Genomic DNA, 19879 nt, shown 5'->3' on the forward strand with positions numbered 1-19879 from the left:
GTCCCTAAAATTAATCAAGTCTGAGATAGTCCGATGCAACAAACGCACCCTAAGAGGCAACAAACGAACAATTTTTTTCTTCTTGCAAACAATCAATACCAACTAACAATCTGAACACAAACGACAACAGAAACAAGCAAACAGATACCAACCCGAAGCAGATTAAATCCCGAAGGATCAAACCTGCTCTGATACCAAGTTGAATATCAGAGTATGCAACGAACAAGACTAACAAAATAATAGGAATATTATTAAATAAACGAGAATGCCGAAACGGCTACAAAACCCTAAGAGATTACATTGTGACTAACTTGATTCTCAAACTAAATTACAAGCAATATTTATAGAAAACTAAATCTAAGAAACCCTAACTCGGATGGGCTAAGCCCAAATCCTAAACTAACAAGCAAAACCCAAATACTAAAATAAACCTAAATACTAATATTTTCCAACAATATTCACTTCCTTCATATTTCATTTTATGTACACCTCTTGATCTGAGTATCTGTACCAAAGGGTAAGTTTTTTGTTTTGGCACACTTTATACCCATCTTTCCATCCTTTTCACATATATTTGGGAAATAGAATTTAGTGGTACATTTCATTTTAAAGGATAGCTTGAATTGTGTACATTTCAATTTAGCCGATATGTTGGTACGTTTCAAGTTGGAATAGGTACGTTTCAATTTAGCATTAGTATGTTTCAAGTAGGAATGGGTACGTTTTGATTTAGCATTGGTATGTTTCAAGTTGTTTTTGGTACGTTTCAAATTGGCATGGGTACTATATGATTAACAAATGATCTCATTTTTTAATATTTTTTTGTAGATATGATCATTACAGGATAATTTATAATATAAACCGTTTCGATCATAAGAACAAAATTTCGTAAATCGATAAGACATATTAAGGAGGTAACATCTCATCTAATTCCAAAATTAATAAGTAAACTTTTGAAAAACCAAACGCACGTAGCAAAAAGAAAACACTACCCGCTCACTCAATCAGTCAATCTTGCGGTTGCATTTGGTCACTCCACTCTAACCTCTTCTCCAAATTCGTTTCATCCCAGCAGTGCAAGTTTTTAATTTCCATTTTTTCATCTTTTTTTAGATAAACGATACAAGAATCTACAATAAACTTTGGGAATTGGGATTCAAACACAAGACCTCGGGTGCAAGGGCGAATGTTAATAATCAACTGAATTACAAGCCACGTGCTCCATCTTTTCGTTATCTAATTGTGTGTTTGTGCACTAGATTATGGTTTTAGTGCTTGTTTAAGTTTTGTTGGTAATCAATCAATTTGCTGATCGTAATTCTTTTTTAAAATGCATTATGGTCGTTCAAATCCATCAAATTCGACAAGGAAGTGATTTTTACATCCTTTTTAGCTTCTCACACACTACCCTTTATTTCTACCATCTGATTAAATAAGTCAAATAAATTAAGCTGGAGTGTATAAAAGCTTAAAAAGGGTGTGGATTTATCAGACCAAGAAAATGGAGGCGCATCACTCCTTGCCGCTCCTCGTATCGTATGATTATCCTTTAAATTTTACTTAGGAGCTCATTTCGGGAGCTAATTAGTGACGCTCCACGAGAATAATATTAACTTGGTGAGAAAGCGATCAGGAAGGGAAGCTGATAGATTAGACTTAGGAATAGTTATGGATAATGCTAGAAAGATCAAATGACGTTAAAGAACACTTAAGTAATAATCCAATCATCAACCACCATGTCATTTGGTTCACAAATTTGGTTTAAAAATTTGGTCTCCTAGCATTACCCGTTAGTTATTCAAATCCTTTCGATGTAGCAGAAAGAGATCAATACAAAATCAGGGTCATTTTTTTCCGAACATATGCTATAAAATTGGGAATGAGGGTGACTTTGGTGCTCATATTCCACATGACAAATCAGACCCCATCTCACTTCAGGTCGCCCAGTTGAATTCAAAACAGAGGAAACCGCTAATATCGAATTAACAATTCACTCGTCAAAGTACAATTGCTACTTCAGATTGTCTTTTACAATTGGTAACACGCGTTGTACTATCAACCAAACCGTACAGGCGTCTTCCATCTCTCGTGGTTCATCGGCTTCACAAGCTCCGTGCAACTTTCTCATACAAATCACGAGGCCAGTTCCTATTGGAATTGTTTGCAATGAAGCTAGCAATCTGCATAAACCCAATGGACAGGATACATCATGAAACAGACAACAATACATATGTAACGGAAGATGATTTCAATACAATTAAGCTTCTAATCCATCAACTTTATGAGTATCCGAAGTCACGCCTTAATTTTAACAATCAAACAGAGAATTGCATTATTTTTTACCAAAACAGAAAACAGGCATAGATTAGGATCTCATTAAGGTCTTTTATTTTGGGTGGCGGAAAAAGAATACCTTAGCCCTCAAGGCACGGAGAGACCCATCAGAATCCACCATGTTGTCCAGACAAGTGAGGGCGACCTTCAAGAGGTCTGGAACACAGGCTTGGACATGTGGAGATAAATTCTGGAAGACATCAGTGGTAACATCTGGTGTCCCGGGAACTAAGGGAAGAAATTGAAGCCTGGCAACCTCCCTTAAGGCATCAGCGTAATGGCCTCCTCTTGCCAACTTATGGATTGACAGTACGGCCTCGAGTTGTCTTAAAACAATGTACTGCTCTGAAACACTTTCCCTCTCTTGAGGACTGCACAGTACACTCAAATGACTCTTGCGTCAGAAAAATTGCATACACAAAGAAAGATTATCAGAAATCATCTGAAAAGAGTAAGTACGGTATGATTTGAAAATCCATCAAAAGATACAGTTTCCAAATTTATATTCTTTACAAAATAAACACGACCCTTTGTATGCACTTCACGTTCTTGATGATGTTACAATCTAAAAGTAGGAAAAACTCCAAATAGAAACTATTTAAATAGGATAGTGCTATACACACACCCATTTTTACTTCTCACACACCCTTGTTAATTTTTAGCCATTGATCTTCGATTCATTCGGTGAAACGGCCGAAAATTGAGATGGGTGTATAAGAAGTAAAAATAGGTGTGTGGATAGCACTACCCTTAAATAATTAATTGACTAGAACTGAAAAATATAAAGGGCCCAGGGTATTTTTTCCAATATTTATGGTGAAATAATTGCCGGTCATATGAGTAAGCCAGAGAAAGACATGTTTATTTCAATCATATTTTCGTAGTTATTGAAATTAGATTTACATATTCAAAGCATTCCCAGTTTAAAAGACCAACCTCTACATGAAGGTCCGTCGTGCTAAACTATTTTTATTACCAGAATCCATCAAAATTAGCACCAGTATAAACAGAAACATTATTCAACCTAGCTGAAGTTCAGACTAAACATAAGATGTTGAGTGTCAAAATGACCTGAAATCAGGAAAGTATTTATGCATTTCCAAGATCTCGTTTCCAGAGTGAATGAGGCCAGCAGTTCGACTCTCACCATCCAATCTACCACGTGAAAGGGCACAAATTGCTTCAGAGAGGCACTTGTTAATAGTATCCAATGCCATCGAGAATGCTCCTATTCGTTTCTGAATTTCTATAGACTGAATGGACAGAGAAGAGGGGGAGAACACAAGATTCAAGAAAGAGCAAAAGTAATTAAAGCATCAGAATATTTTTTTTCTTAAGAAAGAAACAGCATATCAAGAAGGAAGTACTAATACAACAACAACAACAACAACAAAGCCTTTTCCCACTAAGTGGAGTCGGCTATATGAATCCTAGAACGCCATTGCGCTCATTTGTGTCATGTCCTCCGTTAGATCCAAGTACTCAAGTCTTTTCTTAGGGTCTCTTCCAAAGTTTTCCTAGGTCTTCCTCTACTCCTTCGGCCCCGAAGCTCTGTCCCGTAGTCACATTTTTTAACCGGAGCGTCAGTAGGCCTTCTTTGCACATGTCCAAACCACCGGAACCGATTTTCTCTCATATTTCCTTCAATTTTGGCTACTCCTACTTTACCTCGGATATCCTAATTCCCAATCTTATCCTTTCTCGTGTGCCCATACATCCCACGAAGCATCCTCATCTCCGCTACACCCATTTTGTGTACGTTGATGCTTCACCGCCCAACATTTTGTGCCATACAACATCGCTGGCCTTATTGCCGTCCTATAAAATTTTCCCTTGAGCTTCAGTGGCCTACGACGGTCACACAACACGCCGGATGCACTCTTACACTTCATCCATCCAGCTTGTATTCTATGGTTGAGATCTCCATCTAATTCTCCGTTCTCTTGCAAGATAGATCCTAGGTAGCGACAACGGTCACTTTTTGTGATCTTCGCTAGATTGCTCCGGTCATTAGTGTGGATAAGTATATAAATGGATAGAGATAGGAAAGCAAACACAAGATGTACGTGGTTCACCCAGATTGGCTACATCCACGGAATAGAGGAGTTCTCATTAATTGTGAAGGGTTTACACAAGTACATAGGTTCAAGCTCTCCTTTAGTGAGTACAAGTGAATGATTTAGTACAAATGACATTAGGAAATATTGTGGGAGAATGATCTCGTAGCCACGAAACTTCTAAGTACCGGAGTGTGGTATCGTCTTGACTTGCCTTATCTGTCTCATAGGTAGATGTGGCATCTTCTCTGGAAGTACTCTTCCTCCATCCAGGGGTGGTATCTGTAACTGGTGGAGATGCACAAGGTAATGTATCAATTTCACTTGAAGCTTACTTGTAGTTTCATGCTTGGTCAAGCGAGATACAAACCATGTAGTAGGAGTCCCCAAGTCGCCGAGCTGGGGGATCTGCTGAAAGAGGTGACAGACAAGGTAAGCAATCAGAGCTCCGGCTGATTGTTCACATTCTCCCTATCTTGCAGGCAGCATGAAGGATAAAGAGAAGAAAAATGAGGAGAGATGATATGGGATACTTTTGCTTTTGAAGAAGTAACTTTCCACAGGCTTATTCTTGAACTGGGCTGGAGGGTTTTCTGGTTTCCTCCAGAGTATAAGGCCGACTGAAGAATTTGAGGGTCAAAACAAGTCCATCAAATCTAGAGTACGTTCCACCCTGCTGATATGGGATACTTTTGCTTTTGATAGAGTAGTGGATGTATCGGCACGTGTGCTGTTACGCTTGTCTCCACATGCTTCCTTGTATCCTTCTCACTTGCCCTATCTGTTCCTCAGGCAGATGCGGTATCTTCCCTGGAAGCATAAGATGTTGAAGATGAGTACTCGAGAGCAATGCCAGGTAAGTAATCAGGTAAGGGGTTCCAGGCAGTCAGTTCCTGGCTGGAAGCTTGATTCCAAGTGCTGACTGATTGCTCTCTTTCTCCTTGTCTTGCAGGTAAGAACAAGGCCAAAGGAAAAGACAGGGAAAAAGCATGATATGGGATACTCTTGCTTTTAACCCTGATGATATGAGATATTCTTGCTCTAGTATAGCTTGTTTACAGGGGTATTATCGGGGGGAAAGAAAGCTGAATATTTCGAAAGGCTTTGTTGGGAGTGCCCTCTCAGATAAGAGAAAGGGTTGAGCATTTTTGCAGGTCTGCCTGTCCGTTAGGGATGGAAGTCGACATATATAGGAGTCTCCCTAACATCAAGTAATAATGCTATTCCTTTACCCTCCTTGGTTATAGCACGGTAGTGGGAGCTGCCAGCTTCACATATTTTAACTCTGTCAGAGCACTTTGAAAAAGTGGTTTGTGGTATCTAGAAAGCTGATGTTGCGTGTGAAGATTACAGACCTGTCGGGGGTCTGGCTCTCGAGATTCGGAGAACAATGCCTCTTCGATTTTTGAGAAAGCAATCCTGCTGGGGGTCTGGCTCTCGAGATTCGGAGAGCGGTGTCTCTTCGATTTTTGAGAAAGTAATCATGTTGGGAGTCTGGCTCTCGAGATTCGGAGGGCCGTGCCTCTTCGATTTTGGAGCAAGCAATCTTGTTGGGAGTGTTTTCTCGAATGTGAGTAAAGGTTGGGCATGTTTGCTAGTCTACCTTGCCACGAAGCACAGAGGTTGACACACAGGGACTTTCCAATTATCCAGCAGTGGTACTGTTCCTTTACCCTCTCTTCGATTTTGAGAAAGTAATCATGTTGGGAGTCTGGCTCTCGAGATTCGGAGGGCGGTGCCTCTTCGTTTTTGGAGCAAGCAATCTTGTTAGGAGTGTTTTCTCGAATGTGAGTAAAGGTTGGGCATGTTTGCTAGTCTACCTTGCCACGAAGCACAAAGGTTGACACACAGGGACTTTCCAATTATCCAGCAGTGGTACTGTTCCTTTACCCTCTCTTCGATTTTTGAGAAAGTAATCATGTTGGGAGTCTGGCTCTCGAGATTCGGAGGGCGGTGCCTCTTCGATTTTGGAGCAAGCAATCTTGTTAGGAGTGTTTTCTCGAATGTGAGTAAAGGTTGGGCATGTTTGCTAGTCTACCTTGCCACGAAGCACAGAGGTTGACACACCGGGACTTTCCAATTATCCAACAGTGGTACTGTTCCTTTACCCTTGTGGGTAATAATATGGTAGCTAGACCTTCAAAATTTATGTGTCTAAACTTTGTTAGTGTTGTTTCTTTGCAATTCTTTTACCCTTCTTGGTCAGAGCGATGTAGTGGGAGCTGCAAGCTTCACGTGTCTCAACTTTGTCAGAGAACTTTGGCAAAGTTATCTGTGGTACCCATGAGCTACTGTTGTGTGTGGGAAGTGGGTGATTGAACAGTACGATTCATGTGCTTTCTACTTCGCCAGAAATCTTCGACAGAATGCCCATAATTTCCGCAAAGCTGAGTGTGCGTGTGACAGGTGCTGACAAGGCTGGAAAAGTAGGTGCCTCTTCGATTTCTGAAATCGGCCCTCGTGGTCTCTGAGCAGCCCAGCTTTTGAGAAAGCAAGCCTCTTCGATTTCTGAGATCGGCCTTTGTGGTCTTTGAGCAGCCCAGCTTTTGAGAAAGCAAACACCTCTTCGATTTCTGAGATCGACCCTCGTGGTCTCTGAGCAGGCGCCTCTTCGATTTCTGAAGCTTCGTCGAGTGCAGATTTTTATAGGGGCTGACATTTAGTTCCAAAGCACACTTGAATATCCACCAGTAGAAGCTCCATTCTTGCACTTCTAAGATCTTGATTTGTCCGACCTCTTCTCTCTTCAACACCTTTGAAAATGTCTGGCCCCTCCGACCGTCGTTTTGACTTGAATCTTGTTGAAGAGGCAGCCCCGCCTTCTCCAGACAACATATGGCGCCCATCCTTCGTCTCCCCTACTGGTCCTCTTACCGTTGGGGATTCCGTGATGAAGAATGATATGACCGCTGCGATAGTGGCCAGGAACCTTCTCACTCCCAAAGATAACAGACTACTTTCCAAACGGTCTGATGAGTTGTCTGTTAAGGATTCTCTGGCTCTCAGTGTTCAGTGTGCAGGTTCTGTGTCTAATATGGCCCAACGCCTATTTGCTCGAACCCGCCAAGTTGAATCATTGGCGGCTGAAGTGATGAGTCTCAAACAGGAGATTAGAGGGCTCAAGCATGAGAATAAACAGTTGCACCGGCTCGCACATGACTATGCTACAAACATGAAGAGGAAGCTTGACCAGATGAAGGAATCTGATGGTCAGGTTTTACTTGATCATCAGAGATTTGTGGGTTTGTTCCAAAGGCATTTATTGCCTTCGTCTTCTGGGGCTGTACCGCGTAATGAAGCTTCAAATGATCAATCTCTGATGCCTCCTCCTTCTAGGGTTTTGTCCAGTACTGAGGCTCCGAATGATCCCCCTCCGGTGCCTTCTCTTTCTGGGGCTCTACCGACTGCAGAGACTTCTCCTAAGCAACCTTTGTGAAGGCTCCCTCTTGTTTGTTTATTTTGACTCAAGTATATGTACATATTTGTAACTTATCGGGGATATCAATAAATAAGCTTTCCTTCATTTCAACGTATTGTGTTAAATACACCAAAGCCTTATTCGCTAAGTTCTTTGAATTTTCTTTTTTTGAAGCTTGTATGTTGAAGCTTTGTGAGTGGAGCATATAGGTTGAGGTAGTGTTCCCTTAATTTCCCGAGTGAGGAAAACTTCTCGGTTGGAGACTTGGAAAATCCAAGTCACTGAGTGGGATCGGCTATATGAATCTTAGAACGCCATTGTGTTCTGTCCTGTGTCATGTCCTCCGTTAGATCCAAGTACTCTAAGTCTTTTCTTAGGGTCTCTTCCAAAGTTTTCCTAGGTCTTCCTTTGCCCCTTCGGCCCTGAACCTCTGTCCCATAGTCGCATCTTCTAATCGGAGCGTCAGTAGGCCTTCTTTGCACATGTCCAAACCACCGTAACCGATTTTCTCTCATCTTTCCTTCAATTTCGGCTACTCCTACTTTACCCCGGATATCCTCATTCCTAATCTTATCCTTTCTCGTGTGCCCACACATCCAACGAAGCATCCTCATCTCCGCTACACCCATTTTGTGTACGTGTTGATGCTTCACCGCCCAACATTCTGTGCCATACAGCATCGCCGGCCTTATTGCCGTCCTATAAAATTTTCCCTTGAGCTTCAATGGCATACGGCGGTCACACAACACGCCGGATTAAATTCATCACCAAGGCCAAAAAATAAACTGAACAACGAGTAATAATTAATGTCCGTTTGAAACCATTAAAACAGCATATAAATGGAACAGGAAGAAGATATTTAAATAAATAACTAGTGTAAACAGGAAAGAGGATTAGTTCTACTTGCAACTTCTCCATACAAAACTTGCAAACTAAAAGCATGGAAAGCAGGGGAAAAAATATTACCTTTTCATACAACCCAGCCTCCTGACATTGGTGTGCAGCTTCAAGAAGAAATTGTTGCCTTGTTTTTACATCAGTCAAAAATCGCCCCAATTCACCTTCTTCTCCAGCACCTCTTGATCCAAGTAGTAGATAGATCCCACCATCCCGCAATAACAGCTCTGTAAGGAGCTGCTTCAGCATCAAATTTCTCTGCCTTTGCTGGTCCACGTTGCCTCTTCCAGACCATGACAACTCCCCACCACCAACCGCAGCAGCAGCTTGTGCATAATATTCTAATGCCACTGATAGATTACCAAGACGTAAATATACAGATCCATACTGCCTGATTATGCTCGATGCCTCTGCGTAACCATCCATCAAGCCCATTTTCTGTCCAGCACCAGCACCTTCAGAAAGGAACCCATGGTCTGCTAGCACAATTGATATGTGGGCAGCATCAATGTTATATCCCTCATCTCCAGTTTCTTTGAACAAGTATACCATGCCCGGTATCAACTGGATGCTTAAAAGCAAAACGTATGGGTACACAAGGGGGTCCTTCCCATTTTTTGTATAATATGATGGATCGAATTTATTTAAGTACATCTGCAAATCATCCAATGTGTATGGTACCAAGCTCTCATTCATAACAATGGGTGCAGCTCCACCAGGGCAGTCTCTTACAGCAGACAATTTGAACCACAAGAAATCCTCTATAGTGTTGAAAAGGGTTGGTAGATCTCTTAGTAGGCGGTCGATTTGCCTACGAGAACCAGAAACAAGAGCATATAGTAACAACTTTTTCTTGTCATATGCAGCTCGGCCCACACGATCACCCATTCTTAACATTTTTTCACATTCTTCTGAAGCAGAAGCTGCAATCGACGCAGGCACCATACCTCCAGTATTAATCCACTCCGTAAGCTGTACAAAAATGAAGCATGACTAAGGCACTGCATTTGCTATAACATTATATGCATATGCAAAAGTCTTTACCAGAGGAGCAAATTGGTGTGAAGCACGAGATGACAGAGCAACAGATCTTGCCTCATCGTAATACCCAGTTCTCAAGCAAAAGTAGATCTGCCACATATAATAATAGAACTTAGTGAAAATCAACTTATTTGGATAAAAAATGACTATTTCACAATAAAAACTACGATATATGTCCAATTAATTTTAATAAAGAAATTTTTGAAGGGAACAAAGGGAGCAGTTAAACATTCTATTAGAGATTCATTTTCTGCTTTCAAATTACTACTCACAATAGCAGGGAATGAACAACCCAAAGATACATTCAATTAATCATTGCGCCTTCTCCAAATTCTTAAAACAACTAAATGAATAACAAGAGGTAAAAAGATAGTAAAAGGCCTAAACAGTGTTAAGAATAAATAGAAGTTAACACCAACAAACAAATGAGACACTGCTATACGAGAGAATGAATATCTCCGTCAGCGCAAGATAGCCTCAAGGATCAAAAGGGCACAAGTTCCTATAGGATTCTTCATCCTATATACATAGCAAACATTTTCGTAGCATTGAAGACAAGGGCAATGAGAAGACTCTGACATAAGATTTAAACAAATGCATACGGGCAAAGTTTTGTCTAAACATTTGATTTTCAACATGCCCTTATTCTACATAAAAACTTTGTCGCACAAAAAAATTGATCAAATGACATACCTACAATTTGATCTAAGGGATGATTCAGATTTATGAAATGTGTACATACAACTTGTAAGCTGATATATTAGTTATATTGAAGTACATCTTCATAAATAAGGTCGACGTAAACAAGAAAGGAAATTGTAAGAAATGTAAAAGACAAAAACTGAAGACCTGCTGCCAAGTGGTATCAACAGGAGGCTGCCTGCGGGCATCGCCTGCATCAAAATCTAGAACTCCATAATCTCTTAAACGAATCTGCAGAAACAAACAAATACTGAATTGCATGATAAAGATTCTACAGGATAACAAAACGCGTAAAACATGAATGGTATCAAAGTTTATAGAAAAATATGATTACAAACCCGAAGAAAGGCACGGATTCTTTGTAAATTTCCAACAACTCCTCCAAGGGCGGCCTGCAATGAGATCAAGAGGCGACCATGAATTATGATGGTTATGATGAAAAGTGAAATGTGTTACAGACAATGCAAAGGAAAAAGTTACTGCAGAAGTATAATTGTCACAATAAAATTTATAGATCAGAAAGTCCAAGAAAGTAACAAAAGGATAGCATGTAACCATTGGGACCAAGCAGATAAAAACACATGTATTAATCTGTTTCACAACCAACATACAGAAAAAAATTTAGTACCTGCCCCGGATGACTTTGAATTGTATCCATGATGTATTTTTCATGCCCCCATTCTAGGTGCCGCCTTGCCCCAATAACTAATGACATCCTTTTTGAAACACTACGCGGTAGGGTTATATCTTCACCCATCAATGTCTGTTAACATAATGAGTATCAGATTGTCAACTGTTCATTATCTAATGAATATAGCTGTGGAGACCTCCCTAAAAAAATAAAAAAATAAAAAAATAAACACACACACATGCTAACATCCAGCAGATTAGAAGAGCACATGTCTACAAGTATACCTGAAGAAGGTGCCATATCTTCTGCATGTTAACTGATTTTCCACCAGATACATCAAGGCCTAAACTCTCATAAGCACCCTTGAAAGCTGTAGCAGGCTAATGAAAAGAAAATAAATTAACAGCAAACATTTATTGCAAATCTCATTATTTCGTAACATACTAACATCACACGCATCAAATAAAATTTGTAGAAGGACAAAGCCCACCAAACTGAAAGGTGAATGCATTCAAGTCAAGTATGCATACTCTGTCGTTACATTATAGTTTAATAATTCGAAGCAGACTCTTGGGCATTTATCAAACAATGGAGCATGATCAAATTCACTCGAGCTCATAATTTCAGATTCCTCACAATATGATAGAAAAAGAATTTTAAGCTTAAGAGAAAAACTTACTTTAAGCTCATAATTTCAGATTCCTCACAATATCATACATTTAAAAAGAAAAACTTACTTTAAATGGTAATCCATGCTGCCTTGCATTGTTCAGAATTTTTACAACTTCAGCATAGACAGAGGCTTTCTTGTCACGGATGGGCTTGCTAGCTAAAGGCACAAGCTCCATGCTAGATGGAGAAGATGACACTTGACGGCTAGAAGTTATAGATGCTATTTGACCAGAACGACTACCACTGCTGCTAGTATAAGTCATGTTGGTCCTGGGTAATGTCGAAATCTGGCTTAAGCTTTGAAGGAAATCACGTTTTTCCTTTTGCCAATCCTCCTGACAAATATCAAATTCCACCATAACCAACTTTGAACATAGAATGAGCGTAAATAATCATTCGACTGATTTAAAACACTTTGCCAATTCTTTTCCTTCTCTAAGTAACTACTTTTTGTCAAAACTAAGGCAACAGGATCTTTAAACTGAAGCAGCTTGCAATCATTCATTATGTTGTCCAACAATAACTAAAAAGCAACAGAAAGAGGGATTAAAATGATTCTCCAAGGATATCAGAGCATACACAGCTATGAGAGCGGCCATATATAAAAATAAATAAATAAAAACTAGTAAAATTTTAAACAAGGGAAACCCAGTGAATATGATATCGCAAAAATCCATTGGGGTACACTAACCTCCAAAACCTTTAACATGTAATCATTAAAACTTCTAAGGTTATCCTTCTGAGCTTCTTGGAGAGCCGAGACCATTGCCATTTGATGGACCTAATGAGGAAAAAAATTGTATACATTAAGGTCAAGGAATCACCATCAATCTCTAGACATCAAAACGGGTAGGCCTTAGAAAAGTGAAACAAAGCATTTTAAGGTATGAAAGAAAACAAATGGGTGCAACCATATTATATAGACCGTGCTCATACACCAATGAAAAATTAAACGCATGTCTCTAACAACATTATAAGGTATCCAAAAGAAGGCAAATTCGTAAGGCCATATAAATCATTAGTAAAATTTTTTAGCTGCACTCAGACATCACAATAAATAAATAAAAACTTGTGTATATAGCAAAAATAAAAAATAAAAAAAATTAGCTGACCAAAAAAAAAAAGTCATAAAGAAAGAAAATTAAGAAAATGAAAAATAATGAAACACAAATTTATCTCAATTATAGATGGAAATATAATTTCTCTGTATGAAGGACCATTAGATGCCCCAAAGACAAATATTCAAAAACGAAACACAAGCATTTTTCTTGGAGAGTAAATAAAACAAATGTACATAGATTTTTACTTTAGAGAATGAAAACATAATTAGATAAAAATATAAAACTCATCTAAATGGTCCAACATTCAGTTTATCCATACTTCATTACATTAATTACAAAACCTGAGTCCAGTCAATATGTACGGACGCAAAATAATAATTAACCAGTAACAGGCATGATGAATAGTTGTATATGTTGGAGTTCCATCTTGTAATACCGACATTAATAGCCAAATTTTCTATAAGAAAATCTAGCTAAATAAATGCATAGTTTCTAATGTCTATCACATTAGTTCCATCATGTTACCCCACAAGATTTAAAGCATGTATCAAGTAAAATCATCTTTCAGAAGATCAGGGAGGACCCAATGTTAAAGTAATGAAAGAAACATACAGCAATCTAATCAGATCATTAGTAAAAAGTTATAGAGTTAAATCTACCTGCTGCAGATACTCTTCAACAGTTGTTGCTTCAGACGGAAAAACATCTTCAAATGTTGTCTTTTAATGAAGAAAGGGAAAACAACAGAAATAAATTAGTATAACAGGATGAGGAATGAGAAAGTTTTTCAGAATCTAGAAAAATTGCAAGAAAATTGTTCTCTGGAGGCATAAACCCAGGATTTCTAAGCAGCCATTGACTTCACCTAAGAAAATAACTCAAAGCAAGTACAGTTAATTTTGAGCTAAGAATTCCTTGATCACTATTGGACTTAGACAATAAATGAACTTTGTGTGTTAGTATATGAGGAGATTCTTCTCAATATTAATTCTTCTTTTTACATAGTTCTACTACTTAGCTCTCTCTCTTACAAATATTGTTGAACACATGGAAATGCCTTGAGATTCATGAAATAAAGAAAGTTTTAAAATGTAGCATCCAAATTGAATTATCAAATGATTTAGTACAGTTGACAAATTTCAAGAAAAATTCTGATGACGCACATTTCTACAGAAAGTAGAATGCGTAGATATTGATCATATTAGTACCTTCAATTCAAAGGACTTAAGGTCGCGTGCAAGCTGCTCTGCATTTAGTCCCTCACGTGCAAGAAGCCTGTAAAAATGAATAGGATAAAGTTGAACACATATACTACCTAATAAATTAAGCACAGGACACAAAACACAGAACAGAACTTGATATATACCCTCAAACTTATCTGCAATATCAAGTTTTGATTCACATTCTTATATTTTAAGAGCAACTAGAATTAAAGTGACTTACGAAAAGAAGAGATTTATCAACATGAAGGAAAGTGAATCTGAGAAATACAATATATTTTTGAGACAGAAATCATTCTAGTACCTTGTGGCAGCAACGGATTGTTGAGGAGCCTCATTTCGTAGGGTTTTTGCTTTGAGTTTCTTAGATAATGTTTCTAACTGATCTAAATTTCTCTGAAACAGATAAATATATCAAAACAGAGCCCATAAAAACAAGATAATTGGATCCATAGAAAGTATATCTCCTTTTGGTCTCATTGTTATAATGTACAGAAAGTTTTACTGTTTTTAGTCAGGATCATAGCCTGATAGCTTTGCTAAGATTGTGAACAAGAGTGGGGAGTGAGAGAGGGAGGGTTGAACCTGACCGCTATTTTTGGGCATAAATCAGTGGTTCTTTATGTCCTCTCTGACAATTAATTCTTTTTATTTATTTAACAAATAATGTGAGACTCATAACTAAAATTCAAAAGAGTTGAAGTCTCAATTTATTGCTTTCCATAGGGTTTTTTCAGCTGCCTAATGAGCATAAATGGAAAATAAAAAAGAGAACCTAAAAATTTCAATATAAATGTATAAATTTGTTGAATTAGCTGAACTAAGAAAGGACTATTAAAAGATTCAAAAACTCATATCATGTCAGCATTTTTCAGCAATAAAACAAGATAAGAACCTCGCTATTTGTATCCTGCTAGTTTTCTTCCTCACAAAAGTGTTTCAGCAATGAGAAGAAAGTTTTCAAAAGAACATCTCATTCAAATAGACATTTATACATTTTCAGTCAAGGAATACCGCATACGAGAGAAAAAGTCACAAACATAAATTTCCATTCAGTATTGCATTCCCGTTTGCGGAACACTAATAAGTTGAACCTTAATACATTATTACTATAGTAAAAGAACTTAATTTTGAGTCCTTATTAACAAATTAAGTGCATTCGCAGCGAACCTTTATAATCGCATCAGGCTGAAGATAACTGTATGCTCAAATTTGAGTAATGAATCATCCAAAATACAAATTTATCAAAACTCCCAATAATGAAAATCAAACACTACAAAATGAACTTTCCTCTCTTTTCCCGAATTTTCTAGGAAACCAAACACTGCAATTACAAATCTGAACAGTGGATTGACAATGACTAAGCGGATTAACTACTTCCTCAATTGTTAGAGAACCCTAACACTAGAAATTTCTCACCGAGTCCTCAAATTCCCTTCGTTTTCTCGGTAACAAAACAAATAAAAAGTAAAAAGAGAAAATGGGAGAAGCTGAACCTGTAGCGGAGGGAACTGAGCGGAAGGCGCCGCTTGTTCGAGAAGCTTGGTGGAGGAGTGGAGCAAATCGGTCCAGCTACTCATGTTTTGCTCCGTCGCCATGGCTTCTCCGAGAGAGGTAAAGGGTTTAGGACTTTTTCAAGGCCCTAACGAAACGAAATTTAAACAGGCACTGTAAAAACTGCAGACAAATTCGGAATGTTTCCAAAAAAAAAAAAAAAAAAAAACCTTTCGGAATTTGTTTCATCCCAAAATTATTATTGGGAAGATTTTAAACCAAATTTTGTAAATTAATAATGGTTGATGATTGGATTATTAAGTATTAAAGTGTTTATTTTTCATTAGTGACACATTTAAGGATGGCAATTCAAACCCTTAAACCCAATAACTGAAATGGAACGAATTTGAGATGTAAATTCGGGTATATTTCAGATTTTCTAGAAATATTATCTAGTTATCGTTATAAGGGTTTTTAATCTGTATCCGACTCCGAGTCCAATCCAAATAACACACATTATGTATAGTATAATATAGTATTGTATAGAATATATGTATTTTCATGGAACTACTTTTGAGAATAACAAGTTACATTATGTGAGAAAGTTCAAAAAATTTGAACCAAAACCAATGAAAATTCAATGGTGCTTACAAAAGGGATCAAAAATCAGGCAACGTCATTAATATTCTAAATTCAAAGCTCTAATTTTGTTGTCGCAAATTCTAGAATTATTTGACAGTGATTGTTTGCTTTTGTCATCCTTTCCTTTTTTCATTAGATCAATTTATGATATTTACTTATCATGAACAACTACAAAAATCAATGTTTTTTTACGATTGGACATGGATATCTAATAACGAAATTAGTATCTATTGTTGCAATCCTAATTAGGTTAGAAATGTAATTATGTAAATCTCAGAAAATCCTTACGGGATTCTACCATATTTTATACTTTAAATATTATCATGTTAGAGTTGTAATCCTATATGGGTAAGGAATTAACATTTCCTGCTACTATAAATAAAGGTGCAATGTGGTGAATAAACACACCACAGAGATCACGCAATGCTTGCTACACTCTCTCTCTCAATCTCTTTATAATTCTTCAATCAAATAGGCATACAACATGTTATTAGCACGCTCTTATGTTGTGTTAAAGAGAGTTTGTTCATATTCAATCAGGGGAGTATTATGTTTTAATCATTTTTTTTTATGATGAACTTATTATTTTATTAAATTGGTCTACATGCTATTGATGCAATTTGCTTGTTCTTTGTTGAACGTGATAGGATGCTTTGAAGATGAAATTCCAACTTTCCGATAAACATCTCTTACAAATTCAAAGGCTCAATTTGTTTTCTACCAATCAGGTTCTGCTAAAATCCAAGTTTGATATTTTCAACGACCATGATGTTTGAACCCCTTACTTTTATATTTTTTTCGACAAGCAACGATATTTGGTATTTCATTAATCAACCGAGAGTAATACATAGGTGCCAATTGGGTGCAATCCTCCAATGACTAAGAAAATAATCTTGAAGAATTTGCGCAAATGAGACAATAATAGTAAACCCTTAAGCAGCTACCACATGTATGAGAACTTTCCACAACACCCATACAAACTTGTCACAGAAACGATATATAACATATTTGTATAGGTGATTGCAAACAGTTGCTGCCAAATAATGTGGCCACATAAAGTCATCGAGGGAGCGAGACCACATAAAGTCATCGTTAGTTGACGAGACCACATAATACAACACTTAAAGCGAAAACCCAATATAGCCATCATTGCAGTGAGGCCACAATAGTCACTAGGCGAGACACTAGAGCTAGACTAAACTAGCTCAAAACTAAATTAAACTAAGATAAGCTAAAATAAAGTAATTCGAGAAGGGAACCACAAAATGACACATCCGATGGAATGATAGGACCCTCAGGCAAGGAACATAGTCGTGCCACGACACATGACAGGTCTAGTCGCCATGCCTCAAATCCAGCGGAGTGGCAATGAATCACAGGCGGCAGAGATTCCAAATGTAACCACCAACTAGAAGCCCAGACATAGCCGCTGCCAGATTTGAACACCCAAACCAAAGTAGCACCACCAAGGAGGCAACGCTCTAATCCGAACGTGGATTACAGCAAGTCCACCGCATCAAATTAAAGTGACGAAGTGTGGCTCCAACCCACCAACAACCCCAATCTAAGCCCAAATCACACGTCGTACCCTGAAACAAGGAAAAAGCCTTGAGTAAAGCATAACTCGGATCTAGGAAGAACGCGTGAAGCTAAGAGTCAAAACGGTGGGAGAGAAGGTCCACTTGCATCCGGAAACCCACACCTACACCCAGAGCACAATCGGCATAACAAGGTGCATCTTAAAAAGACAAGGTTCAAATCTGAAGGTTGGGAGAGAGACATGGGAGGGGGAGAGGAATGTGATGGGTTGAGAAGGCTGAGATGGGGTAAGACGACGTAAGAAAATAAGGGGGAGGTGGATGGCTAGGTGAGAGAAAATCTGGGATAGGAGGGGGAAAATAGAGGGGAATAGAGGGGAAAGAGAGAATGTGAAGAATAGAGGGAAGCTAGGAGGAGAATGAGAAGTTGCCATCGGCCTCCAACCTTAGCTAGAGACCGACAGCCATGGAGGAAACTAGGGTTTGACACGGAGCGAGAGGGTTTCTAAAAAGAGTTTTTGTCGAATGGATAGAGCATATATTTTGCTCTAGTACGTCGATATTTATATATTGTATATTGCATATATTTTCAATATATATATGTATTCATGCATACACAATTTATAAATTCACTGTGTGGAATTTGTGATCAAAGAAACATAAGAAAATAGAGGCAAAAACTAGGGTTTTGAAAACACTAAAAGCGAAAAAAATTAGAAAAATTAAAAAAGATCTAGGTATTTTTCACGGCTTCAAGTTGCGCCTTCGCTGAGCAGAAGCCAAGCCGAGCTAGCTGCTCAGGCCTGGGCTTCTGTGGACTTCAACAATCCTCCGTGCTGTATTGCGCATGTAACGAACCAGGCCTTCGGCCTTGGTTCCTGCTTGCTAGGTCTATAGCCCTCCAGCCCACACCTGAAGCGGGCAAGCTTGTTGGGCTTCGATTTTCCCTCAAAAACCCCTATCATAGCTTTGATTTTTATTTTCTCACTAAGAGATTTTTTTTTGGCCAAATTTGAATGGAACCCAATTCAGTTGTTCAATTTTTCAGCCTATGGAGTTTCTGAAAATTTTAACCTTTTAGCTGAGTTTTGAAATTTGTATACAGGGGTTAAGTCCAAAACTGAAACTTATGAGAAAGTGGTAATGTTTACATCCCCTAAATGCGGGCAAGATCTTTTCTCTGATTATCGGACCAAAATATAGACTATCTTTTATGGCGTGTTTGTGCATCTGGAATGGAGATAGAAGAAAGGGAATCAAATTCTTCCGTGGATGATTCTGGCGTTTACCAAATTTTGGGAATGCAAAATATTAGTGGGCTCCACCCAAAGTCAGGAATCAAACTCCTAATATTCCCATAATTGAATTACTGACTTGGCTGAGATATTTGAATTCCGGATGAAAGCCAACATCCAGAATCAACCCCTTCGACTGAAACTACCCTTTCAGATTCAACCCCTTCCATCTGCCTCCCGCGATTCAACCACCCAAAGCGCACCCATCCCAACCCTTGAACCAACACACACCACCGCAACACCTCCCAAAATGCCAAAGTGCCAATACCCATCACCAACCCACCCTAAAAATTCTACCCAACAGACCCAAATCCAAACCCGAATGGAGAGAGAGAGAGAGAGAGAGAGAGGTTAAGGTTGAAGTGTCAGGAGCAGCAAGAGTTGGTGTTTGGGGATGATCGGAGAAACACATTGAGGAGGATGTAGATGGAGAGTTTAGAGGGTTCTGGTGGAACCGTGGAGGTTCCAAAAATTTATGTTGAGTTTTAACTCTTTAAAACACATATACTAGTGTGAAATTGTTTAAAAAAAGGTAAAATTTGTCTATTATAAATTAAGGATATTTTAGTAATCATACTAGTTTTCATTCTAATTGAAGTGAATTAGTAAACAATTTATATAGATTCAACATCATTTCGACTTCAATTCCAGACAATTTTAGTAAACAATTTTAACAGAAATCTGATTCTGATTCCACATCATTTCAATTCCTTCTCAATTCAATTTCTCTCAATTTGATTACGAATTAGTAAATATGCCCTTAATGTTCTGCAACCCGGTTATGGGACCCATTTATACAAAAATAACTCGGTGGAGGGGAAGAAAGAAGATGATCTCATCTTCTTCTTTTTTTTTTTTTCCTTTTTAAAAAAAAAAA

General features: G+C 38.2%; 1 protein-coding gene across 1 annotated transcript; it reads right to left on the minus strand.

The window, feature by feature from the left end:
• Positions 1–1755: 1755 nt before the first annotated feature.
• On the minus strand, positions 1756–16003 carry LOC103449755 (nuclear pore complex protein NUP93A). The gene is made up of 15 exons (XM_008389082.4): positions 15530–16003; positions 14338–14429; positions 14022–14088; positions 13473–13532; positions 12444–12533; positions 11818–12087; positions 11365–11460; positions 11078–11212; positions 10788–10841; positions 10597–10680; positions 9751–9837; positions 8776–9678; positions 3406–3587; positions 2414–2705; positions 1756–2180 (listed from the first exon to the last, which is right to left on the minus strand). Exons 1-15 carry the CDS (start codon positions 15629–15631, stop codon positions 2103–2105), a joined length of 2592 nt encoding a protein of 863 aa, XP_008387304.3. The 5' UTR covers positions 15632–16003; the 3' UTR covers positions 1756–2102.
• Positions 16004–19879: the final 3876 nt, after the last annotated feature.

Source organism: Malus domestica, chromosome 12 (assembly GCF_042453785.1).
Source record: "Malus domestica chromosome 12, GDT2T_hap1".
Classification (NCBI taxonomy): domain Eukaryota; kingdom Viridiplantae; phylum Streptophyta; class Magnoliopsida; order Rosales; family Rosaceae; genus Malus; species Malus domestica.

Bases quoted from the DNA above. Each gene is read 5' to 3' on its own strand.
- LOC103449755 (XM_008389082.4), bottom strand. From the start codon at position 15,631: ATGGCGACGGAGCAAAACATGAGTAGCTGGACCGATTTGCTCCACTCC. The intron at 14,089-14,337 runs GTACTAGAATGA...TCATTTTTACAG, and splicing joins CAATCCGTTGCTGCCACAAG to GCTTCTTGCACGTGAGGGAC. The intron at 13,533-14,021 runs GTACTAATATGA...CTTCATTAAAAG, and splicing joins TTAAGTCCTTTGAATTGAAG to ACAACATTTGAAGATGTTTT.